This window comes from Apus apus, chromosome 14 (assembly GCF_020740795.1).
Source record: "Apus apus isolate bApuApu2 chromosome 14, bApuApu2.pri.cur, whole genome shotgun sequence".
NCBI classification, from domain to species: Eukaryota; Metazoa; Chordata; class Aves; order Apodiformes; family Apodidae; genus Apus; species Apus apus.
Genome location: NC_067295.1, coordinates 9,498,805 through 9,525,134, shown reverse-complemented (window position 1 = coordinate 9,525,134; position 26,330 = coordinate 9,498,805). Strand labels below are relative to the sequence as shown.

General features: G+C 40.8%; 1 protein-coding gene across 3 annotated transcripts in view; it reads right to left on the bottom strand.

The window, feature by feature from the left end:
* MYH11 (myosin heavy chain 11) overlaps nucleotides 1-25,556 on the bottom strand; it is a 59,642-nt gene extending 34,086 nt beyond the window's left edge. For all 3 annotated transcript variants that reach the window (XM_051632036.1, XM_051632037.1, XM_051632038.1), the window contains exons 1-4: nucleotides 25,461-25,556; nucleotides 18,773-19,131; nucleotides 14,015-14,171; nucleotides 5,482-5,509 (exon numbers count right to left, since the gene is read on the bottom strand). In XM_051632036.1, coding sequence (XP_051487996.1) covers nucleotides 5,482-5,509; nucleotides 14,015-14,171; nucleotides 18,773-19,114 — 527 coding nt within the window. In that variant the 5' untranslated portion in view covers nucleotides 19,115-19,131; nucleotides 25,461-25,556. The remainder of the gene's footprint in view (nucleotides 1-5,481; nucleotides 5,510-14,014; nucleotides 14,172-18,772; nucleotides 19,132-25,460) is intronic.
* Nucleotides 25,557-26,330: the final 774 nt, after the last annotated feature.

Here is a 26,330-nt window from a genome sequence, read left to right as displayed (position 1 = left end):
AAATAATTGAGATGAACATGTTCCTTTTCACAAGACCTGGGTTGATTTGCACAGTTTAGAGGTTGGATCCATCTCTGCTTGGGATTCAGTACTAAAACATTTCCATGTTTTATTGATAAAAATTAAGTGTCCTGGGAACAATTCCAAACCAAGCACACCATTTTGAAGACATATGCATACAAAGTTTTCAAATAAATCTACCTTACAACTTTATATCTTTGGAAAAAACAAAAAAACAAAACAAACCAAAACTTTCTTCAAACAAACCCCAGGCTTTTAATTTTATTAAAGGTTATTTGTAGTTCATCACTACATGAATTGCATTTCCTTTCTCCCAGGGCAGCAGTGCCCATCATTTGGCTTTCTTCTGAATCCCTGTAAGTATTACCATATATGGCATCATTTTACTTGTAATTGTCCTACCACACTGTAATGCTTCAGTTACTTAACATTTCGTTCTGTGCTTTCATCCTTAACTCTTTGCTGCTGCACAAGCTGAGGGTTTTCCTTTTTCTGCAGCTAAACTTGGGGGCTTTAACTTCCATTTGAAGTGGACAATGAGAAGGTTTTCAACACAAAATGGAAATACCTCAACAAGAAAAGGAAATACTTCAACATGAAATGGAAAACAGACAAGCTACAAGTAGGAAAAGAAATCACAAAGGTCAGTGAGTAATAAAGAATTATGTCCACAGCTGATGTATACATCTGATTTTTCAATACATCATATCATTTTTAAATGCCCGTGACAACAGACAGGTCTGATAAGTATCCATTAAACAAAATTAGTAGCCCTCAAACTCTGAAAGATACATCACAGATGCATGACAGTGTCTAGATTTCATCTCAGTGATAAAATACCATGTGTTTAAAACCTAACTAGTGAGAAGGAATAACTAGGTAAGGTTTAATGCCTCTAAATATTTATATGGTGAACTCCCATTTTGGAACATCATTTGGGGGTAAAGACTGAGGAAAGCAGGCACTCAGAAGAGAGGATGCATGGGATCCACCTGTGAAGTGAACTTACTGATTCTCATGCTTTTCTCCTGAGTCTTCCCCCATGTGCTGTTCTTTGCACCCAGCTCAAATGGGCAACATGAAAACACAGATCAAAAGCAGATCCTGTTGCACAGTTCTGATTAGCCCAACACCAGTACTTAATCTTCTTCCCAATCTTCTTCTTTCCTCGTAAGAAACTCCTTGGCTTTCCTGAGCAAAAGGTTTTAGTAGGCTTCCAGGCCTGCACAGTTAAAAACACCACCTTCACATTGTGTGGCATAGTTAAATTGAATCTTCCACATTTCTTGCCAGGCATTGTTTTAGGTACTCAGTATAGGATTTAAAGAACGTAAGCTCACATATGTAGTACTCAGCTATAAGAGTTTTTGTACCACATGAGCTACTAAATCCTCCGTCACTCTGTTACCTTCACCTTAAGTGAAAATTATCCCAGTTAGAACAGGTTTCTCATCAGGACAAGGTGAGTCTAGCAAGTTGGCCCCACTGTTGTGGGGTAAGCCTGTGGTGGTGTAGCTAGGACTCTTGCACATTTGGCCATAACAGGAAAAAATGAGTTTTAAAAGTGTGGGGGTTTTTTGTTGAAAATATGGAAGCTTTCTATATTAATAGTATGATATAAGACTTAGCTTAATTCCACTTTTGGAAACATCTAAAAAGTAACAGCAGAATTTATTTTCAGTATTTGTTTCAGTAAGCAATGAACCACAAAAATTGACCATTCAAACATCTGTTAATCTGGCTGCTGGCACTGCAGGAATCCTCTGTGCACAGAGCAGTCAATGAGGTGCTCTAAATCCCATTAGGGCTTGGCAGGCTTCATCCTGCAGTATGAGATGTGCAAAGATCATGAAAAGCTTTGTCCTACACCAGCTGCACCCCTTTAGAGATCTGGCTCAGATGTCAGCCCACTTATCCTACTAGTTTACTTGGTCCCCAGAAGGGACCAAGCTGGTTGAGCACCAAGCTCCACCCCAGGTTTAAAGCTACATGAGATATCTGTGTGGGAGAAGGGCCAGGCAGCAACACTTGCCAGCTCCAGCCTTGGAGATTTAGTGAGCTGGGAAATAAAAGAGTTGAGCTCCTCTCATAGAGGAGTGTTTCGACTGATGGCGCTTTGCAGTTTGGAGGATGTTCCGGATGACTATGCTTCTTGACGTGTCAGGGAGAAAGTGGGCTGAGGTTCCATGGCCAGGGGAGGCTCTGGAGAGTTTGCCCAAAAAAAGAGCGGGGAGGAAGGAGAAAAGGGCAGAATGGTCAGTGCCTCACCAGTATTTTGTCTGTTGCTGTGTCAAATTAGGTAGAAATAGCCTCCTGCTACTATTTGTTTTGATAGAAGCTATTCAGACTAAATGCACATATTAAAAAAAGTAAAAGGTAACAAAAAACTATTTGATTATAAAATGTTTAACAAACATTTGTTTTCGCAGTCTTCACGTTACCCCCAACATTCAGAATTATTGATTGAAGGTGGTTTCGTGTTTAACTGAAGCTTGTGCGCAGTCCCTTCAGCCACATCTACTTTCTAGAAAATATTGTACCCGCTCTTTTCAGGAAGTGGCTAAAATATGATAACCCTAAGATCAGACAGGTTTAAGGGGAGATCTTTAACACAGTCATGTGTTTAGCTATGTAAATAAGCACCAGTGGAATTTTTAGTTAAAAAAACAACTTTAGAAAACTCCAGTAGGATCCACTTATATCTATAAAAACTGAACAACTTAGAGGCCAGAAGTTTCCTTCAAGGGCCAGTACCTTCACTTACATTAGAATGAAAAGTCATAAGCCTGTTCACTGGCTATTGTTTAGTCCAATTGATGATTAGTTGTGGATGTTGCAAGGTTGCTCAGGTCCCTGAGGAACTGAACAGAGTTCTTGGGATTCTTCCTTCAGCCATATCCAACGTGCTGGTCAACACAGACCAGCACAGTCTTTGCAAGAGTGAATACAGTTTGCATGGCAAACTCCAGTGTGAAAGCAGAGAGACTGCAGGGGGGGATGCCTAAACACAGGCAGGAACTTCAGGGACTCCCAGTAGCCAGGCAAAGTGGTGGAGGCTGCTCAGAGCAGTACAGGGACCAAAATGCAAGGACAGAAAAGTCTTAACTGCCTTAGTTTTCAGACACATAAACCAGCAAGATTTTGTGACCTTAGTGCCGTATTATATATTTTATCTTTCTTAAATGTGTTTTATGTTCTGTTATAATAATGCAGTCACAGGTCAATTAGTAAGCACAGCCATGGTATAAAGTTTCTTATGTTCCAGAGAGGCAGCTGGTAAATATGCATGATGGGGTGTGGGGTTTTAAAGCTGACTGTAAAGTGGCAGAGAGCAGCTGGCAGGGAATGACATGAGAGGATGTTCAGTGATGCTTTCCATGGGAAAGGGCTAACAGCAGAAAGGATGGTGTGCACAGAGGAGAGTAGATCAAAGACAGTATGTGTGTAGTTATTATGAAAACATAGCAAAAGAATGACATCTAGGAAAGATGGGAATTCTGATGAAGCATTAGAACACGTGAGCATGAAAGACAGATGCAGGATTTTAAACATACTACAGCTAATCGGACAAGGGGTAGGGATTGGAAAAGATTGCAAACCCATGAGGGTAGATTCAATGAGCTGAGTGTGAAGTACTGAGAATGGATGTATTTATACTAAGAAACATATTATATATTTTAGGCAAAAAGATAATTTCTTAAAACTTTTAGCAATTCTATAAAATAATGCAAATTTCTTCCACCTGACAGCTGCCCAGCCGAAAACCAAGTTAATTGTCTTCTTTCTGTACAGCCAAATTCAGTCAACAAGGATGGTAAACCAGTAGTGGTTAAAATTGTGCAGATTTGTTTTACCTTGACTTATCTTTTTAGTTTGAAAGAGATGTGTGAGGACTGTTCTAAGCTATGGGTCACAATGCCCATCCAACATACAGCCCTTATTCTAAATGTCTCAATGAATCACTTAATGTAGCTGTATTCAAAATGGCAGATATTTCATTCTCTCTATTCTATGTATGTGGCTTAGCTGGCCAGGTGAAGCAAAAAGTATTTTTATAGTTTTATATATACACACACATACATATATGCATACATATATATATATATAAAAGCTGTCAGAAGTGGATAATTTAATGGATTTTCATGAACAAAAAGGTAGAGATTTGCAAAAGAAATCCCCCTTCTTAAAAACTGTAATATCCCACAGCTAAAAGAAGCTCTGAAGATTTACTAATGGAAAAATAAACTAGAGTACAGGAATAGAAGGAGGAAATGCATATAATAAATTAGTCTTCATTACAATGACATGTTCCATCCTGGGAAGAAAGTGATGGACAATTTTTATGTCATCATTGCATCAATCTTAGATTTCTTTTTGGTCTAATGCATTTTTTGTGAGATTCTTGATTGATATATTTGCATGTAATGAAATCTGGTTATGACAGAGGTCAGAGCAGTGCTGGCCCTTATGGGATTGGATACAATACACAATCTTTTCTTAGGTGATGATTTTTTTTTCAAGTCATCAGTGTCACACTCACAAGTAACTGTATGGCTGGTCATCTGTAGCAGAGCTTTTTAAAACTGTAGTCTATATATATATTCAGTCAGTCAGTGGTTGCATTTTGACAGATAACCTAAAACCAGTTCAGCCTGTGGAGTAGCAAGATGCACACAACAAAGCTTATTGTAATAAAATCCTTGCCTGCCCCATGATTTAATGACTGACCCCCCCGCACTGGTGCTGTCTGAACACTGGCAAGTCAGAACTGAAGCAAGAGGCCTTCAGCAAGGCAGGTGGCAGAAAAATCAGAGTTCAAACCAGGACTGGCTTAGCTGGCATTTTGCTATTGCCGAAATCCATTAGATAGAGACTGCAGAAAGGTCCAACCCGCCCTGTGGTGCTGTGCCCTCTTGTTCAACAGGCTCCTGCCTCCTGCCCCCGCTCCAGGGCTGCCCACTGCCAGCAGGGAGGTACCAAACCTTCCCTGTTCTAGCTACAGCATATGCAAACTGTACAAAACAACAGCTGGACATAAAATATTGCACTTTTCTGCAATGACAACTGGATTAGGAAGTTATGGTGAGCTATCAACAGCTAAAAATGAAAAGCAGTTCAGTAAATGCTCTGTGTTCCTCACTTTTCTTGGTTCCTCACCTTCCTCTAGGAAGCTCTTACAATCCCTTGCCCTCTCTACAAACAGTTTTAAAACCACACTCCCCAGTCACTTTAAACTCTTAAATCTCTGAGTTCAGCAAGTCAATTTAAATAAATGAGTTTGAGCATTAAAAACTTCCAACAATACAGGTACTTTTTGTTTTACCAACAGGTAAATCTACTGGGACTGGAGTTCAAGCTTACTGAAGGTGAGGAGAATATGTCAGTTCCATCAGAATTTGAATCAATTTTGAATTAAGACATTGTAATATTGAGATATACTAAATAGATGAGTTCACTTACGTGCACAGGATAGACTGGTCTTCTCGATCTGTGAATAAAGAAAAAAATCCATTAATTAGGGAAAATGGCTGTGTCCTGACAGAAGCACTTATATTTATAAGGATTTACAATGAACATTCCAAAATCTGGCAATCCATGATTAGTCAAAAGTACTGGGTTCACATCTTATTTGATTTGCCCTTCCATTTAAATAAGCATCTCTAGTGGAAATATTTTGTACCAAAAATGAACAAAAGGTGAAGAGTTCAAAAATATTTTTTGGTAAATTAGAGATGAACTGTAATGAGGACAGCAAAAAGATCAGGCTCTCTGTAAGAAGATTAAAATTGAAAATTTCAAACCTGAAACTCATGTTTTTTACTATGCTAATTAAGTATGGCTAGCATCCCACTTGAGACAAAGTCTGGAGAGGTAAGGCATAAAAAACTAAAATGTTTTAAGCTGGTCATGCAAAGCTTTAAATTTTGAAAGCAGAGCAGTTCAAATACTTCAACAATGTATTCTCTCTATTTTATTTCAGACTGGGAGGCAACTTTTATCAAGAGGACAAGTAATTTCTCTGAGATGTTCTCCAAAGAGTAAGATAAAACAAGATACTTCACATATTTGACAAGAGCGTATCAACAAATATATTAAGTATTCTTCACACTTTTTACTACAAACAGAACTGTGAAACACATTTTGGGTAAAAGGTGGACCAAAATCTCAATTTTTACAACATGAGCTATGTAGGAGGTCTCTGTGCAGCAGAGTCCGGAAGGTTTAGGATGATATTCCAGCTCCACAACCTGCTGTTGCAGCACTCCTCTCTGCTTATGCTTTTGGAGTCAGAGTTTCTCTTCACCTTCAGAACTTTTACACAGATTTTTTTACCAAAAGGCTGACCTCAGGCTGTGATCTCCAGGCTGTGATGGACACTGAACACTCACTGAGGTTTCATAATGTGCTCCATAGTGCTAAACTAAAGTGCTAAAGTTCCATTGAAGCAAGATTTCCAGAAAAGTCTGTGGTAATTGTTGTCTTTGCATTTTGCCCTCTATGCAAAGGTGGATGACTGTGGCCATCACATTCTGTGATATGTATGAAGTAGAACAATTTTTTCACTCTGGGAATAGTCAAACATTGGGACATGTTGCCCAGAGAGGTGTGGCATCCCCATCCTTGAGCTATTTTGAAGTAGACTTGACAAAGCTCTGAGCAACCTGCCCTGGTGTCGAAGTTGGTTGTTCTTTGAGTGAGATTGTCACAGAGTGCCTTGAACAGGCAGCAGAAAAATCTTTTGACTTAGGAAAATAAATTCCCAGGCAGGTCAAATGAATTTTTTAAAAATGTGCATAGGTTACAAATCTGAGAGTTAGGGCAGATAACTAAGGCAGAAGCAAGTGTTTCTGTATGCTTTGGCATTATTTATCAGATGCAGAGCTAGCATTAGCCCAGTGGAGCTTCTGGTCAGAGGTTAAGACATAAATCCCTTCCTCCTTGTATTTACCATGTGGGGTGGCTTGCAGGGCTACCTATCTGATTGTTTAGCCCTATCTCTGACCCTGTATGTAATAAATACCATGAGATAAACAAGCTTTCTGTACTCTGTAAAGATAATGGAGATAAATTCAACCCATTAAGCTTGCAAGTTGTAATTGCTGCCTGGACCACAGCCAGCCTAGGAAAAGCAGAAGAGGATCCTGCTATGGCTTGGATTGATACTATACAACTGTTTTACTTCCAGTTCCTCAACAGCCAGAATATTAACTGCTTTATTGATCACTCACACAGTAAATGGTGCCACTTAACTGCTGGTAAGTTTAGTGAATTTGTTCGAAATGAGTAACTACATTTCTATTGGAGATATTGGTCAGCAATCAGTACAGCAGGACTCTTCCACATAAACATTTGGGAGGAGAGGAGCTGTGAGCCATGTTTATTTTTCACTGCAGGATATGAACTAGGCTTTCTTTTAAGTTAAAAAAAGTGAGAACACGGTAGAATTTTTGCTAAAAATACTCCGTTGTGTAAACAGAAACCATGTGCTTATATTGATATTGCATCACAAACCCATAAATACCATAAAGAAAATAAAAGTGGCTCCTTGATATAGAGTTGCCAGTGGAATTTCTGAGCTCAGGGAACATCAGAAACAGTTGGTTTCCTCCATGCCAAGTATTTTCTCACTACCCTTTGCTGCCCTTTGCTGCCCTTCTTTTGCTCCCCATAAAGTGAAAAACCACTCCTGAAGGTATCTCATAAGCTGGCCCACCAGAGGGTTTGCACGAGTGCATGTGTGTGGGCAGCTTTGCTGAAATGTAAGAGCAGAAGGAGGATTGGGAAGGTCAGAAGTGGCATCAGGTGCCTTCTGGGGTAGAGAACAGGCTGTGCAAGCCAAGCCTCAGTTACTGAATTTCTTTGGACTCAATCAGCCCAGCCCCTCATGCAGGTACAAGGAAAAAATCCTGCTGAAATGGAAATAAGAGGGAAATGGAGGGAATGGTGAGTCTTTGGTTCTGGAAGGACTGAAACTGGAGGCAGCGAATACAAAGTTGTTGCTGGCTCTCCAAAGAAGACTTCTGCTGAAGCAGCACTTTGTGACTCTGACTGATAGCAACTTACTTGAGAGGGTTCTTGGAGGGAAAATCAAAATTATTTATTTGCTATCACCTTTCTCCTGAAGTCTGAAAAGCTTTCAGGATTAGACCTGTATGATTTGCTTGTTCTCTTTAGGTGAACAACCCCGTGGCATTCTTGCAAGCTTCTCCATTACTGTACTTGGCCCCTACTAACTTGCCTTGTGTTTGGCACCCAGATGAAGTCTTGAATCTTTCAGCCCTACATTGCTCAACTGTGCAGCCTGCCCTGAGAAACCTCATGCTGACAAACTGTCCTGTGCACATCCATAGAGAAATCCAGGTGTTACTCAATTTCCTTCAGCAGTTTTAACAAATTGCAAGGGTAAGGATGAAACAGATCAGAAAATCTAATCCTATGGTGTTTTGGCTTGAGGTACAGATACTTGTCTCACCTACTTTCAAGGGCTCTCCTGTTTGATTGCTTCTATTTCTGTTCTGGAATATTTTATGCTATATACAAAGGACTGTGCCCTATTTTGGGAGTCTGCAAGTTTATGCGGTTAGAGCTACAAGAAGAGAATTGCTTGCATGCATAAAACATAATTCCTTAAACATAATTCCTGGGGCTTAAAAAAATATCAAAATACATTTTCTACCTTCCAATATCTTTTTGGTTAATGCATTTTCAAAAAATTTGACCTGAAAACTACCATATCCATCCCCTGTATGTCTATATGAGATATTTTGGACATTTTTAAATTCTCTCATCAATTTTTAATAGCATAGAGATCTATGTGTATATTCTGAAATGCATCAGCTTTCCTAAACATGCAGTTGACTTTTTTTTTTCTCTCTAGTCTGCTTAGCTTTTTCACTATACACCTCCAGATTGTTTGTAAGAATCACGTCCTTCTGTTCTTGATAGACCAGCTAGTTCTGCTTAATCACAAACAAAATCAGATGGTTTATCACAATGAAGCAGCAAGTTGGCAGCTTTACCATAAAAGGAAAAAAACAGACTGAAACCATGTTCCAACACTCGCTTACTGCTTCTTTACATTTGTTAATAACTATGCTGCCTAAAGGGGACATTTCTGTACAGTCCTGCTGAGGACACAGTAAACAGATGGCTTTTCACAGCAGCCTCCTTTTCTAAGATCTTGGGAACTGTGTTTCCCTCCCATACCTCCCACTAACTACCAGGTTGTTTGTTTTTCCATCTTTAACTCAAGCTTGAATAAAAATGGCTTTGCAGAAAATAGATAACCCTCTTGCAGCAGCAGAAAGCTGTAATAGGTCTTCTCCCTTATGATCTATTGCCTGAGCTCTTAATAAATCGTAATAATCCAGAGGAAAACTCTGTTACTACTGTGACATAACCTGACTTTTTACATTTGTATTGTTTCTCTACTTGCTGTGAGCAGGGAAGATGGCAGAATGCAGCAGAATTACTCATCCTTACTGGACCTATGTCTCAGCTCCATCACTGGCAGCTGACAGTGCTTCAAGAAGTCATCCACCCACCTCCAGCTCCTCTTCCCTGGCCTGCACTGCCCTCTTCTTGCTGCTGCCACCACCATTCATGCATCCACACTGTGCACCAGGCAGGGATGACCTACCCTTAAAACTAATTCAGCAAAGCCAAGGGTGGTTTTCACCTGGAGTTTTGCATCATGACTGCACGAAACCTGGTGCTGGCAATGCAAGAGGTGGAGTAGGAGGTGAAGCCCTTCATGTGGCAGCTATACCACTGGGAGCTACTTCACTCAAAACACAGGTAAGTACAGTAGCATAGAGTGATTTTATTTTTTTTTTTTAATTATTGCAGTCTCTAAGTGTAGTAGGAGTCCACCAGTTTGTCTGTAAAGACAAGGGCCAGTTCATTGTGGTAGCTCCTGGAGACAGATACACACACAAAATGCTCTCTTGGAATATGATCTTCTCTTAGTCTTTTATATTAAAGAAAACTAAAGTGGAATAAGTTAATTCTTGTTCTGGCTGGAAATGAGCATTGGTGACTGTGCCCAGGCAATAACCATACTGGTCATCAGTAGATTCAACAAGCACTCTGGTTTGAACATGAGACAGCATGACTGTGATTTGTAAAATGGTTTTGGGTGCTCAGAACTACTTGAAACAAGTGGAAATTTTATCTCTTCCCAGCCAAAATCTCTGTTAATTCCCATGTCCTGTGACATGTTAGCTTTTCTGCATATTTGGGAGAAAGTCCAATTATCTGATTTCTGTTACGCATAGCTAAGTGATATTATCAGAACAACTTTGATAGGACTTAAATATCATTCCTAATGAATACATTAGCCAAGTCAGTTTCTGAAGCAGAGGAGCAGCACAGTGTGCACAGCTCATGTTTTTTGCTGGATGTTTGTGCCAAGAGAGGAGGGGGTGAGAATGGGAAGGGCTGTGATTCCCAGATGATGAGCCTGCAAATGGGACAAGCAATGTACACTGGGGCTTGATTCACGGAAAGATAAAGATTTCCTGAGACACCCCAACAAGCTGATTGCTCTTGGCCAAGTGGCCCTGGTCTCAAAGTACCAGAATGTAATTCTCCAGTCTCATGAATCTAAGAGATATTTTACTTTGGCAAGAAGCAACTATGCAAGTTTCCCAGATGAGGAGCAATACTGACATTTCACAAGGAAAACTTTCAGTGCCCTGCTCCTTGTTTATGAGTAAGGATTTCTGTTTATATTCCATTTGCAAACATGCTCACAAAAAGTGATAAAGCTCTGTGTCTATAGGTGCTGCGTGCACCACACACAATCGTGCTGACGCCCACTTTCACCACTCCAGTGTGAGTGCAACTTGGCTGAATAACCGGAGTTATTTTGAGGTTCAGTTTAGTTTTGTTCACAGAACACGAATACATTTTTACAGACAAAAGCGCAGCTTTAAAACCAGCTGGGGCCCTCCCCAGAGATGGAGAGACTCCAAAATGGCATGTGCAAGTAAATAAACAAGTAAAGTGTGGGTGTCCTGGGCTTGTGATGCAAGCTCTTGTGGGACTGCTCCCCAGCTGCCGTGCCAGCTGTGCCTGGTTAGGGTGGGAGGCGGCGGAGGAGCATTCCCTTGAAGGTTCAACTGATGATCTATTCCTTCCTCTTTTCTTTCTACTTGCTCTCCCCCACCTCTCTCCTGTCAAGAATTCCTTGCAAAGGAAGCACATGAATGACAAGGCATAAGGCTTCCCCAGGAGTTGATGTGGCCAGGAAATTATTATGAGCACCACAAAAATGAACAAAAAGAAGTATGCACTCTTGCTGCCTCCTCCTCGCAGCACTCAGACTGGGAGCCACAGCTGAACCCAGGTTGTTATAGGTGCAATTCATGACCACGGCAAATGGTAAGCCAGCTCCAGTGGCTTCACTGCTGCTTGGGAGAACATGTTAAGAAGGATGGAAGGCAGGCAGAGAGAGGAAGAGTGAAAGAAGGCCTTATGCTGCTGGTATCAGGCTGATCTATGCTGACACTAGTTTCATGTTAAGCAAAAAACTCATGTACTTTCAGGCCAAAACAATTCTCCCGTTTCAGCATGGGTTATTTTTTCTTTTTCCTGCATATAGCCTGTAGCCCTTTCCTAGTTGTTTTTTCTCATCCCATTTTTAGGGAAAAGTAGCAGTATTCTGCACAGCTGAATGAAGAGAATGTTGCTTATCACCTGCAGGAGCTAGAAGGTTCTTGCAGAGCTTACCTGCAAGGCTTGCTGCTTAAATAAAGGATTTGAGGAAAGAAGACTGCTCTGACCTCAGGGTCTGTTCAGAGCCCTGGACAGTGCTGGATGCAGAGCACAGAGTTCAAGAGATGATCTGGAAGACAGCTACATGACTTCAGCTTAGTGGGATGACATTATTCCAAGTAAGTTTCTTGTAACTGCAGTGCATCAGAAATGGTATTTACAGAATCATGTTATTCTAAAAGCACCTGTTCCCTCAGTCCTAAATGTGTTTTATATGCCTGTCTTCATTAATAACTCTGCTGAAGGAGGAAGGTATTTTTTCAGGATGTCTTTTAATGTTGCTTTGTTGATTCTCCCATTCTGCTATGCCATAGCTCTGCCTTCTGAAATGCATGCAAATAAAGGAACTGAAATAGCTCGGGAAAACAAATGTCATATAAGCCATAGAAAGAACAAAAACTGATATTGTAAAGTAGATACCTACTGCTCTGGGTTTAGAGTTTAATTAACTATATTTTCAATACTGGAAATGTATTGAAATGTACTGGATTCGCAAGTACTGGAAATGTAAGATTCGCAAGTTAGGAACCTAAGTTATAGTTAGGGGATTAAATAAAATAAATAAATAATCTTCTTCAGGGGTTTAACCTTCAGAAGTTCTAAGGATTTTGTTATTTGGATTATTTTGTAGTATGACAGTTAGTACATATGAGTACTTGGGACTTTTTTGGGGGAGGGAAACAGCTGTTTTGATGCCTTTGATATCTTTAACCATTCCTGTGCTTGTGCATGTGTGTGCTTGTCTATGCAGTGCTTGTACCAAAATGACAGGGATTTGATTGGTATTTGTAGTCAGTGGTAGACTGCCTGGGGTCAGGCAATTTAGACTGCCTGGAAGCCTCTAACATGTCAGATGATCTTTTTTTCATTGTGGGGAAGGGTTTTGTCTAGTCCAGGTCTTGGTTTAGAAAACAGCAATTAACTATGATATGCCAAACTGACTACTTGAAACTTGTAGTAAACTCATCAGGTTCATATCTCAAGCAGCACAATACAGGTGTACTGCAGTCCTTGAGATTACTGTGTGCGCTGTACACCTGGAGAAATGCTGTGTGATTTCCTCTGTGTAGTCAGATAAAAGGCAAAGTGGTTTTGAATGGATTAATTTCTTAGTAACAATCACTGTGTATGTATGTAATTATTACAAAGGAATCAATACCAATACTAATCTAGCTGCTAAACTGAAATTTCTAGATGCTGTTTATTGTTTTCCCCAGTCAGGTCTAAACCCCTTAAGCCCTAAACCCTTAAATTGTTAAGCTCCAAACCAGGAATCCCTAGGCATCAGGGCTGAGCCTGCAACCCTTGCTGAGCCACAGGTTGCCAGCCAGAATTTCTGCAGAATCAAGCCCCTAATGAAGTAATTTAATTTTCAAAGCTTTTGCAGAGTCTTGGTTTTCTTTCTTGAGGTTGCTGCAAGACAGCAACAGGTCATGCCCCTGTAATCTGCAGGTGTTGCAGCCTCGTACCTTCATTCCTAAATATATAAGAAAAACTGAAGACTTCAGCTAGGATCTTTCCTTTAAATATCTATAGACTCAAACTTTCCAAGGCTGGGTACTTACATTATAAAAAGTTTAAGGATTCATACATAAGAGCTTTTTCATCCCTAAATTTATGATTTTTCCCTAAAGCCAAAACCCCTTAGTCTGTCAGTAGTGACTGCAGGAGAGCCCTGTAAGTTTTGAAGGTTTTGTTTGCACCATTTGGGGCCTGACTGCTTTCCAATTGCTGCTTGTTGCCATTATTGTTAGAAAACAGAGTGCACCTCAAATGAGGGCTTCAAAGCGTTAGCCTGTAATGAAGGTAGCCCCAAAACATTATTTGAATTTGTTTTGCTAGGGGAGAGAGAGATAGGAGCAACACTGACAGATCCAGCAGCGCTAGCAGCTAACTTTGGAACAGTCTCCACTGGTGGAGAGGGAGCATTTTCCATGCCCGTATTTGCCAAAACTATTTGCTTGACTTTGAAACCTTCCCACATGCCTCAACACAGATGGGTAAAAGGATTGTTTTTCCTTTTTGAGTCACAGTGTTTGTGGACTGCAGTTCCTGCCAAAGAATTCCTCCGAAACTTCCAGAAAGCCTGTGTCGCCCTCTGTAAGAGATCTATTCTGGCTGTGCTTCCTGCAGGAGCACATGTGGAGTTAAAAGGTGTTTTCTGTCATGTTACTGTGCAGTGATTTCTAAGAGCTGCAGCATTAAACTCTCCTACCTTGCAGCATGCTCCTGTAGGCTGTGTCCGCGATAGCATAGATGTGGGGTGGCATCTCGTGCCTCTTCTTTCCCTTGTACATGTCAATAATCTTCTCTGAATAGATGGGCAGCTGTTTGTATGGATTTATCACCACACAGAAGAGTCCTGAATAAGTCTGCAAGGGAATGAAAATAAAAACCAGAGTTAGTATCGTATGCCATGTCTAGTCTGGGAAATGCAGCATTGAACTATCAGGATTTTAGCAAATAACACTCTTGTGTTCTGCCTCCTGTAACAAATGAAGCAGCAGTTTCTGAATGTACATGTGTGGGTGGTTTCCAAGTGCACAAGTAATCAATTCTAATAAGCAAACTGTAGAAAAGTATGTTATTTTAGCAATCTGTAGAATCACCATGCTTTTATCTGATCTTAGAGCTTCCTAACTTCAGTTATTTTCAATAAATAGTGAATGACCCTTATCTGTGATGATGTAACAGCTGCAATATTCAGTATTTTTTTATCTGTGTATTTTCATACCAGAGTGTGTGCTCTGCACAGGTAAGTGTCTTATTTGGTAAACTGAAATCCTAGGTAAGAAGCTTGAATTGATGTTAGAAGAAGGATTGATGAGAGTCCTGGAAAAAAAACTACTCAAGTTCCAAATAGGTGTCCTAACAGAATAGTCATGTCTTCACTACATGACTATTTCTGTGAGAAATTTAAGGAAAAATGTGGTTTCTGTTTACAGTTTAATAAAGGCGTTTGTATGAAAATATATACATAAACAGGCAAGAACACTGGCTACCAGCTAATAGTTGTTCATCCAGGTTTGATTAGGTTTTATTCTCCTTCATTTTGGAAAGTTTCAGCTATTGAACTGGGAGCAGAAATAATAACATATGATAATAGATGATGAGCTATATGTCACAGTTACGAAAAGTAAGCAGTTGGCAAGAGTCTCCCATTTAAAAAAAAAAAACAAACAACCCCCAAAATACAAAATTACAAATCTATGAAATTGTAATTGCAGGGATACTGTGATATTTAAAGTGGCCTATGGCTGTTAGTTTCAAAACCATGCCAATTAAAAAAAAAAAACTGAAATAAGGAAATGATGTTCTTTCTAATGTAGGCATAAATAGGTTTGGATTTTATTTCACTGTATTGCTGTGCTGTGGGAATGAGGGCTTTGTGGTGGGCAGCTGCTGCTGTGCCTTAATCTCAGGGCTGTATCCAAGGGTGGCTCAAGCTGCCTTGGTTCCCCCATAGGAAGCAGTGCAGTGCAGGACTATAAAATGGCATCTGGGAGGCTTGGCTCTGGGCACAGGGATTTCCCTTTCCTGACCATAATAGGAAATGGCACAACCCGGACTCGGCACAGCCTGAGTGCTTTATATGGTCTCCAGCAAACACGGTGAGAGCAACCATCAGCCTCAGCAGGGAGGAGCAGGTTGGGTGCTTCAAGCTGGGCAGGAGAACATCTGGGGTGCTGTGGGTGGTGATGGGGACCTCTTCTACTGCTACAGGTTGTGGCTGTGTTTCCATGGTCTCAGGTAACAAGAAAATCAAGCTCAAGATCTTTTCCAGTTCTCAAGATCCCCAAACTAAAACCCTTGATCTGGAAGGTAAATAATTACTGTGCTGGGTTTTCACTGATACTGGAGTTCTGAATGAAACTGTGGTAATTGTGTCAAAATGAAAAGTGGCAGGTTTTATCCTAGAATGACTGCCAGGGCTCTAAAGGAAAAGATAGCATCAACTTTTCAGTAGAAACAGATTTACTGTATGCACTCAACTAATCATTCCCAACCAAGCAAATAAAATATGAGAGTAAATTTCCAATTCAGGAAATTATTTAAGCCTCCCTTCCCTAAGGTTTATAGTCATTTGCCTGACTTGCCAGATGCAGGGCTGTTTGCACACTCAGGCATCCAGTAACATACCTTTGAAGAACTAACTTTGAGGCACAAGAAGTGGGTTTTTATGGCAGGCAAAAGCCTGAACCAATGAAGTTCAGGAATCCCCATTTCTAACTGGACTGTGACTGATACCTTCTCTCACCTTGGGAAAGTTGACCAAGACCTCTTGGTTTCACTATTGTAGTTCTAGGTATCTGCTTTGCAAGGCTCTGGAGAAAACATTAACGTATGTGATGTTTTGAAGCCAGTTGGCAAAGCATGTGATCAAAAGTGGGGGATTGAAGTTTCTGTACTTTAAATCATTCTACTTAGGACATGGTCTGCCCAAAGAGGGGACCCAGGGCTGTATCTCTCCCTGGAAGGTCTGAGACAGAACATGGCTTGAGGTATCTTAGGGATATTGTCCATAGGAGTGCTGAGCTTGTGTGTCCCTTGGACAGGCACTTCTGATGGGTATTTACGAGAGACTGGCACAAATACACACATCTGTGTTGTAAATGTCTAAGTTTGGGCAGAAGAATCTCCCCTCTGGTTTCAATATGGGTTTATAGTGCTCTGTATTTAAGAAAGCACTTTGTACTGCTAGACGAAGATAGAATTGGTAGTGCCTATGAGTACAGACACAAGTAACTCAAATCCACTGAAATTGTGTTGCTATTTTATTGATGTTTATATAATCATTTTTTTGTTTAATTTTTTGTGAGAACAAAGCAGATTCTGCTTGTTCTGGGCAATGTGAAACGTGAGTTAGTGGCAATGCATATCTTGCCCTTCTTCCTTAATTATCTGTGATGAAGAAAAAGGCTGAGGTGTTCTTCAAATGTACAGTCACACTGTGAATTTCTGCACCCAATCTTCTTATTTATTAATATAAATTTAAGGAACATATTTTTTGTTGTTTTTGTCTAGCCAGGTTGAATTTTTTCTTTAACAGAATTGGGAATCCCCATTTGTGTCAGCAAGGCTCTAAAGAAGAAAATGTTAAGGTCACATTTTCTTTTAATGTGTGGGACTCCAAGAAAGGCAATGCATGGCAAAGCCAGGAGAGGGTTGCTCACAGTTAGCTTTCCAATTGGATGAGAACAAAATCTCAAATTCTGTTTAGGTACCCCCTGTTTATTTTATTTTTTTTAAGGTATGACAGTATCTAGTAGGGCAGTGCTATGTCAGGCTGGACAGTTCTAAGCAGTTTTTGGTTACTGAAAATACTAATAACTTGTTGTAATACAAGTAAAAGTAATGTCTTCATAACTGTTAATTTATCACCATCTTAAAAATCTGCTCTCTTGAGAAAGAAAAATTAATACACTTTATGTCTCCATGAAAAATTCTTTGATTTCTAATTGCATTATCCACTTTTAAAAATTAATTTCCTCTTCCTGTAGAAAGTGAATGTTCTACAAAAAAATCCACCAAGTAAACATTGCAAATCCTGGAATATCAATGCAGTGTTGCTGAGAACAACAATGAAGTAAACCCCACACATTTTATCCTACTGTTCTGCTAGTAATTGTAGTTAGGTATTGCAACAATGCAGAACATTTTCAGACAAATTCCATTTTGGTAAATACTGCTGCATGTTCTGATAAAATAGCATGTAGATCTGCAGGTTCACCTGCAAACTTAAAATTCAGTAAACTCAAATACTGAAAAGATGGCAAGTCTGGCTTCTGTCAGGAATCTTGATTATGTGCATTTTGGTGCATTCCTGAAGGAAAGATCTTGAACTTAGCTCTTTCAAGTTATGCGTAACAATTTTATAGTTCCTTTGTTGTACTATATCTAACTATTGCATTTTCTGCTTCATTTCCTGCTTTCCAATTTAGCATTCTTCATATTAATAATGAGAGCTCTACTCCTGCTTCTAAAACCATTTTACTTGAGCTGTGTGCTTTCTTTCACTCATCAGTGGTCTGTCATGCAAGTAGAATTTCCATAGATTGAAACTGTGGATTCCTGCAGCATAGAGTAGGGATCCTCCATGTAAAAAAACAAAGAGAACAGCTAGGTTCCATGCAAGCTTCCTGGGCTTTCTTACTGTGCAGTTTGTTTACTGTTCATGCAGATAGATGACGGAGTTATTAATGTCAAAATACGCTTCTCTTAATACACTATGTGGACTGGAAGACAAAATAATCTTGTCCAAAATTCACATGAACGTAGCAAAGATTATAATTTGTCCAAGGTTGTCTGATCTCTGAGTTCACCAGCAAAGGGAAAAAAAGAGCTTTAGTAGACACATGACTTTGGTTCAGTAACACACTGGAGCGTATGAGGGCTCTCACTTGAATTCCAGTGCGTTTATTCCTTTATTCAAACGTAGGGTTTTATTCAAACATCTGCCAAACCAGAACTTGTCAGCTGCCTTTCAGTGGGAGTTTTGCCTGAGGAAAAACTGCCTGATTTGGATTTTCTGTATGTTCTTTTTGCAACTTACTGGAAGTTTGTTCAGGTTTACATTAAAGACATTCAGAAGTCCCTACAGATGGATGGATTGATTGACTGATTGATTGATTAAATTCAAAGCACCAGGACTGAGCTGTTGCTTAGCTATTGGAGAGTGCTTTCCAAACCAACAATATCCCTTCAGAATTAGCAGGCTTAGGGGAGTAAACCTTCATGTGTTCTAATTAAGTAAAGTAGCAATTATTAAAGAAGCAGGAGCATCATGGAGAATAAAGTGAACTGAACACATTTTTGGTTTGGAATGCCACTGCTGGGGGGTGACTACTTGCACAGCAGTGTTTACATGCATGGACTGTATGTATCCCTGACAGTAGGTGGGATCCACCTCGTTTGTGATGGGACACGGTAGCATGCAATAGGAAATGCTCTGTGTGTGTTTGGTTCTACTTACATAAATTAAACCTGAGAAGTATCTTTCCCTTAGATTGTGCAGCACTGAAGCTTCATTGAGGCAAGTCAGCTCTGCCATGTCCTCCACTTTGGAGAACTTGGGAGGGTTCATCTTCTGGATGTCATCCTTGCTCAGTGTTACTTTCTTTCCATTTTCTGTCAGTTCAACTGTCACCTCATCCCCTTTTTCTTCCTTGATACTTGCTGCTTCAAATCCATGTTTCTCTGATGGAATCCAAACCAGTCTCTTCGCTGACCAGTCGGCCTGGGCAAGTGGGTTGTTAGTGAAGTTTTTGTCCACAAAGAGGAATTTCTCATCATCGCTGAGAGGTTTTTGAGCCATTTTTACTCAGTAGACACCTGTTGAGGAAGAAAAATACTCTGCTTTAAAGGAAAACATATGTGGGGATGTTTCAGGCAAAACACATTATTCACATCATCCTTGTGGTAGATCCAAAGTGCTTTAGGTCCTGTGTCAAATCTTGCATTTCCATGCAGATACTTTTTAAGCTTAGATACCTTAAAATGTCTGTGTTTGGACTGTGTTATGGTGTCTGAAATTACCTAAATCAAAAGCTTCAAGCACTAAAACAAATGAGGACACCTGGACTTAGTACATGATTTTGTTTATGTTGTACTGAAGATCAGAGAGAAAAGTAAGTCATAAGTGATGTCTGTGCAATGAGACTGTCAGGGCTGCACCAAGGCTACCAGCTGAACTGCTTCCTGCTCATCTTTTGCTCATCACAAAGTTAACTGAATTTAGATACATAAAGAAATTCTCATCACCTAGCTCCTGTAGGGTGCATACTGCAATACCAGTGCAATAATCAAGTAATTAGTAGAACAGTTCCCAGGCTGTGCTCCAGAAAGGACAGAAACATACTTCTCTTGCAAAGGGCTATTTCCAATCATTCTAATACCATTTCATTTGGAGAAGAATTAGATTAAGAAAAGGTCAAAAACCAAAGCACAAAAAACTATTACCAGTACTGCTCGTGAAGGAGAAGTAATTTTAGAGTTATCCCCTTTCCATGTTTCAGACATGAAACAGTGGGAGCTGATCATGAGAGAGAAAACAAACAGAAGAAGCCTGGAAATTGCATCAGCTATTAGATACTCTGAACATCATCTTTTTGATGCTCAAATTGGAAGGATGATGCATCTGTGTCATGCAATTGTCCATGGATAAACCAGCATTGTGCAGTCACGCTTGGATAAAGCAGAGACATGTATCTGCTGTGCAGCTGAGAGCAACGGGGGGGTTGGCTGCTTGGCACCATGTTTGAGAGGCAAGAGGCAGCTTCCTTCCTGCTCTGCCACTGGAGGTTGGGATGTAACTGCAGTAGCTTTGCTGATAGTACTGGAGCTTTCCTAAGTGTTCTGTTCTGTCCCGTGGGGCACGCAGCTCTAAATGAGGAAAGGAGTGAACAGAGAACTTCTTGTGGTTTGCTACAGGGCAGGAAAAGAGTGGAGCTCACCAGGGAAGCTTCCATGCAGCAGAGCAGAGAGGGTAGCTGGGGAGGAGCTACAGCAGGGAGTAGGGAAGAGTGTGTGCCCAAGAAAAACATCTTGAGGAGACAGAGGCTGTTTAATTTCCTTATTGAGAATGAATTCAATATTTACAGCATTCAAACAAATGTGAATCTTGAGGGAGTTTGGGGAACTGACTGCTAAAGATGACAGCATCGAACCCGTAAGCAGAACAATAGCTGTAAAGACCAAGCTCAGGGGTGTGTAGCCAAATGGACGCCTTGTGCTCTGGGAGTATCAGAGATTGGTTTCTCAATATTTGTCTCTGAAGCCTTTTCACAGATTGTTTTTTTGCAAGGCCAGACTGTGTGAGGGGTTTGAGAGAGAGCCATGGACTATGCAGGAGGTGACTTGAAGCTTAAAAACAAAGGAGGATTTTTAGAGGTGCCTAAGAGGGTTAGATGATACCCCCCTGAAATTCAGTGGAAGTTAGGTGTCCTAGCTCTTCAAACTCCTTTGACAAGTCTCTCATCTGAAAAGAAATAAATATTTCTTCTAGATGTGCTTGTTCTAGAGCCACCAGCCTTGCTTGGATATTCCCAAAAATTCACCCAGGTTGTCCATGCACATGTGGTGTGTGTGGTGGTGTGGGTGAACAGGAGGGACACCCTCCCAGCTGGGCTCTGCCATGCCAGCCGCCTACGCAGTGCTCAGCACCCCGAGTCCCGGCCAGGGAGCTCTGCAGGATGCGGCCCTTTGCTCGCTCCCAGGGGATTCTTGGAAGAGAACTGTGAGAGGAAACTATTTGACCTCTGTGTGGATTAAGGCAGAAAATGTTCTCTCGTTGCCAGGAGGGCTGGTAGAGCCACACAGTTCCAATAATGGAGATGGTATTCTCTCCAGCTGAGTTATCCAGCTGGCGGCTGCAGGGTGAAGCCGGCCGGGAACAAACGGAGGGCTGCCCCATTGCCAGGGCTGTGGCTCCAGGAGCAGCAGGGACCTGCCATGGCCCATCTGCACCTGCTGTGGTAGCAATGGGCAAAGCACATTCCCGACCTCACCTAACCAGCAGCGTGGGAGGAGCTGCTGCAGCAAGGAAGTGGGAGGATTTCTGAAGATGGAGCTATACGGTCATCCTGGAGCATCAGAAAGGTTGGATTGTGCTGCCCCTGGCTAAGTGACAAGCATGCAAGGGACAGCATGTTCAATTCAATAAGAATTTGGTTAGGAACACCAAAAATTAGACTTAACTGCAGGACTGAGTTTAAGAGTCAAATCCTGCTGCTTTGAGGCTGCCCACAAATGATGATGGTGGTGGAAATCAAGCTACCAAATCCTCCTTTCTGGCTACCTCAAAAACCCACCCAAGATAAAACTGTTGGCCTGCTACAAAGCATGTCACCAGTGGGATGACCCAGAAGCTCTTAACTGTTTTGTTGCCCAAGGACCAAGGAGAAGTTCCTTACTTTGCTACATGCTAAATCAAAGACATTTCCAACAGGTTACAGCATGAATCAGAGAGCTGGTCTGTCTTTATTCTGCCACCTTCTCCTACTTCGTCCTGCACATAAAACTTTCTAGACCTTGTTATTTAAATTCAGTCTTTTTGAAAGCGAGATGAGATTGGAGGGCATAAGAGGTGGCATGAACTGCAGAGTTTGGAAATAAAAGTTTTTAATCCCCTAGATCTAAGAACTATGTTTGACTAGTTTAAATATTATAAGAATAGACAGACCCCCTACAGAAAAAAGGGAATAGACAGTCAGAGCTGGATCTCATAACTCCTCTGAAACACAATGAGGAGAAAGAATAGATTTTGTGTAAAAAGAACTTTTCATGACTGATCCTCTGGAATCTGAGGCTAAGGTTTATGTAGCAACTGAGTACCATAATAGTAAAAAAAGATATGCAGTTATTAAGTGTGGGTTAATTAATATTATAACTTGATACTTTCATGAATATTAATTAAAGCATATTAATATTAAAGAAATGTTTCTGAATGGAAAGGGTAGAAGATGAGCTGCACAAACTCAACTAGATTTATCCTAGTGAGGTGCTGTGCACTGAACTAATGATCTTCTGAAGCTTTAATAGTTGACAGTAAACCTCATAGTTCATCTCTGATGAAGACTGAACTTCACTGGTCCAGCATATGATTCATACTGGGGAGATGGGCGAAGGGGAAAGGTTCATTACTACCTTTTGACAACATTGCCTGAGAAGGCAAACTTTACCTCTTAGCCAGTTCCTGGGTTTCAACTGTAGGGCTGGCAGAAAAGAAGACCAATATCTTATCTGTGCAAGGGGCAGTGAGAAGTTCTCATCTATTCTTTTAGGCAGAGGAGAAGCCAAATCACATACGTGAGTAAGTATTTTTATACTCAAAGGTGAGCTATCCTGAGGGAGGAAGGAGGAACAGGGAGGAAAAGCAGTTGCAAAAATACTACTGGTATGAACTTTCTTGCCCTACAAATGTGCCAACTTACACCAAACTGGATCCATCCATTATACTTGTCTAAACTCTACATGTGCACATACATATGGGCATGCTTACTTTACTCCTGCTGTCCCACTGCAGATGTGTCTGTCTGATCTTCACTGTCTTTTCCCTTATCATGTCAGAAACATAAGTTGAATGCTGTCTTTACAATTGGCTTATCCTGAGTATATTATTCCAAGGACAAAGCATAAATATCTCCAGGAAGTGCACTTTAATTAAAAGGCTATTGACCAAGTGGAATTGCCTCCTGGGTCAGATTTTAGAGGGACTACTTTTTCCTAATGAGAAGATAAAGGGCACTCCTCCCTTCCTCTGCAGGGTGTGCATGTCAGTATGAAAGCTTATCACAGATGTACAGGCAATAATTATTAGAACAGAGGAACATATAGCCAAGTATGTGAATTACTTTAAGAAACCACATCCTGCTCTTCTAAATGGTTTCTGACAGAATGTAGCAGTAACCTGCTGCTGGACTCAAACTGTGTTTCTTGGTCTACGCTAGTTCTTGACTATGTTCTTTCCAAGTTGCTTATCTTTTGCTTCTCCAGTACTTAACTGAATTACCCACCTGAGCCTTGCTTTTGAAAAACATCAAATCTAGGAGTGACTCCTAATCTTGTGATCTTTGTTTTGTAGCTGGTTCCTCAGCACAGTTATCTTTGTCACAGGCACTACTACCAGCCCCTCCTGGTCTTTCACCTCTCCCTGCTGGTCATCAGGACCACCCCTCAAATTCTTACTCTCATCATGGAATTTTCATCTGAACATGGAGGAATCATCAATACTAGTTCATGGTGGTTCAACCATGAAAGAGAGAGAGTCTGTATTTTAGGAAAGAACTTTTGCATTAATTTTTGCTTTTCATTTAAAAAATTCGTTTTCTCTGTACTTCAATCATAATGCCTGTAAGTGCCTCAGTCCTCTACCAGGTCTTCTCATCTCTGTTAAGTCAAGTCACTCCATAACTCTGATTAAACACTTGGTAGCTCTTCTAACACTCCAAAAAAAATTGGCATAGGTTATACCTGTGTTATAAACTGTAAAAATTAAAAAAGAAGGAAAAAAATACGTGAATTGCATCACATGGGGATAGATTCCCTTTCTCTGCAAAATACCAGCTATTTCAAATACCCTCAAATGTCATTCTATTAAGTAAACCAGATTCTACGTGTTCACTGGAATGAATAAATAATCCATATTTTAATGGGATTTTGCACAAGTTGGAAAGATGTTTCCAGCTCTTGGCTTCTTCTAAAATTAACATACTTAAAAGAAAAGCCAACAGATTTGCAACTAATAAGTCTGAGGGAGTTCTAAAGCATCGGGATCCTCAGCATACATCTATGCATGCTACCATATATGGTGATGTTCTCCTCAATAGAGCTGTTCCACAAAAATGTAATGATAACAAATTCAAAACAAATACCTTTTAGGGACTAGCGTGTCAATTGCAAATGAGATAATAAAAATCATTGTTTACATCTAAGCGAATACAGTCAGAGGAATATCATTGTACTCAACCAAGTGACCACTTAACCAAGTGCTTTGCTCTCTGGGAGTTCACTGTTTTAGCCTCTGAGTTGTTGGTGCTTTTAGGGAGTTGAGAACTTTAGGAGTACAGCTGTGCACAGCGTCTTGTTGCAAGCTGCAAAGCTTTGAGTGAAAGAGAAGGTGGGCTTGTTTTTAAACACATGCGTTTTAGAAAAGATTTCATTGAGAACTATATGTATTAAGATGATAATGACAAACTGATTTCTGGTGTCCCTTATATTTAAAATATCTTTTATGGCTTCTTAATTCTGTATGCACACATGCATCTCAAGTGCCTATCAACATTTATATATGTGTAGATGCACATATACATACATATATATTTGTGTGTATGTGAAAGAAGCCGGTGAACTTCTGAAAAGACACTGAACCTGCTTCCTATGCTGCCATCTACTGTCCTTTTTATTTGCTCATAGCGTTTTGTTAAAGGTCCGAGTTTGTTGCTTCATTTTCCCACATTTGAAATTACTTGAAATACTGTAGTTTGGTGAATTATCAGATTAGTTTTGCTTAAACTTTATTCCCAGCATATTAAAAAAACACATATGCAATGCTAAGGCATTTTAAAAAAAGGTTTCAATTTCTTCTTCTAATTTTAAAGCATTTTTACTGTGTAAAGAATAAGTAACTGAAAAATTATTTTATTTGGTTATAGTTTTTTTTAAACAGCATGGGAAGTGGACTAAGTTCCCTTATTAGCACTGAAAATGTAGCAACACTTTCAGAATATCAGCAGCTCAGTCTTCCAGGTTTCTTCTTTACCAAATGCAGATGTGATACTTCATGGCAGTAGGTACCTGCCACCACCCGGCAGTGCCACCACCTTGTGGGCTGCAGTGCCATGGGCTTGGGGCACAACTCGTGCTCTGCAGCCAGTGTCTTTAAGGCTCAATTAGGAATGGCTAAGGAGCAAGCCAGAACATCTGTGCACGCTTTCAAATGTGCACTCTAATGCATTTTAATCAGAATCCAATCAGTGATACACAAGTCGGGATAAACTGTTTGAGTGTGGCTGATGGGTCAGTTCCTATTTCTGATTTGTATCTGCAGGTTAATTCACTGCATGGGTTTGCAAAGCAGCACAATAGTTAGCTGGCCAGTCTGCTCCATCCCAAAGCACAGCAAGCCCCCGCCCCCTCCCCAGCAGGGATCCCCGGGTACTTACAGGGTCTGATGGGGGAGCAGAGTGGAGTGGAGAGTCGGGAACCTGTACAGCCACCAGCCGGGACAGCCCAAATCCTCCCTGCCTTTGCAGCCTCCCTATATAGAGGAGGAGAATCTTGTCAATGGGGAGGGGCTCTGGAAACTACGTCCTGCTGGAAAATCCTCTCGGTACCTGGGTTAAAAAAGACAGCCTGAGCCAAGGACCTCATTCCCAGGAGGGCCTAGCTCCGGGCTGCTCTCCCTGCCCCAAGCTGATTTTCAGGGAAGCAGGTGGATTCTGGCTTTTTGGGAAGGCACAAAAGGGATGGCCATAAGTTGAAATGGGTGCCCTTAACTCACAAATTTGGAGTTTTTGCTTTTTCCTTGGGTGAAACTGTCTGGCCAAGCAAATGGACTATTAACTCTTTCCTGCCTGGGAAGCACCCTGGCTCCTTGTGGCCCCCTGCCTCTGAGAAGGACAAAGGGCAAGTCACACTCCTGTGGCACAGAAGGTTTCCCACCCACCGTCAGTGTGCTTTCAAGTTAAGTCCCTGTGTTCAGGGGTTATTCCTAACACAGCAGGGATGTGTAGGTGGAGGTTGCTCTAGGTCTCCCTGTGTTTGTGACATTCAGAGCCTGAGGCTGGTTTAAGCCTCCTTTGCCCCTGAGGAACAAGAGGATTGTTTCCCACCTCCAGAGAGGACTTGCCCAGGTTTCTTTTGCAATTCAGTGCCCAGCTCTGTTCCTGAGAAAGGACTGTGAATACTTTGTCATATATAAGAAATATCCCCCTCTATCCATAAAAGGAAGAAGAGAAGTGATAAATAGCTGAGGGGGAATATTCCCTGGGATGCAGTGGAAAGAACAGGCAGCAGGCATAGTGCTTTGGGGG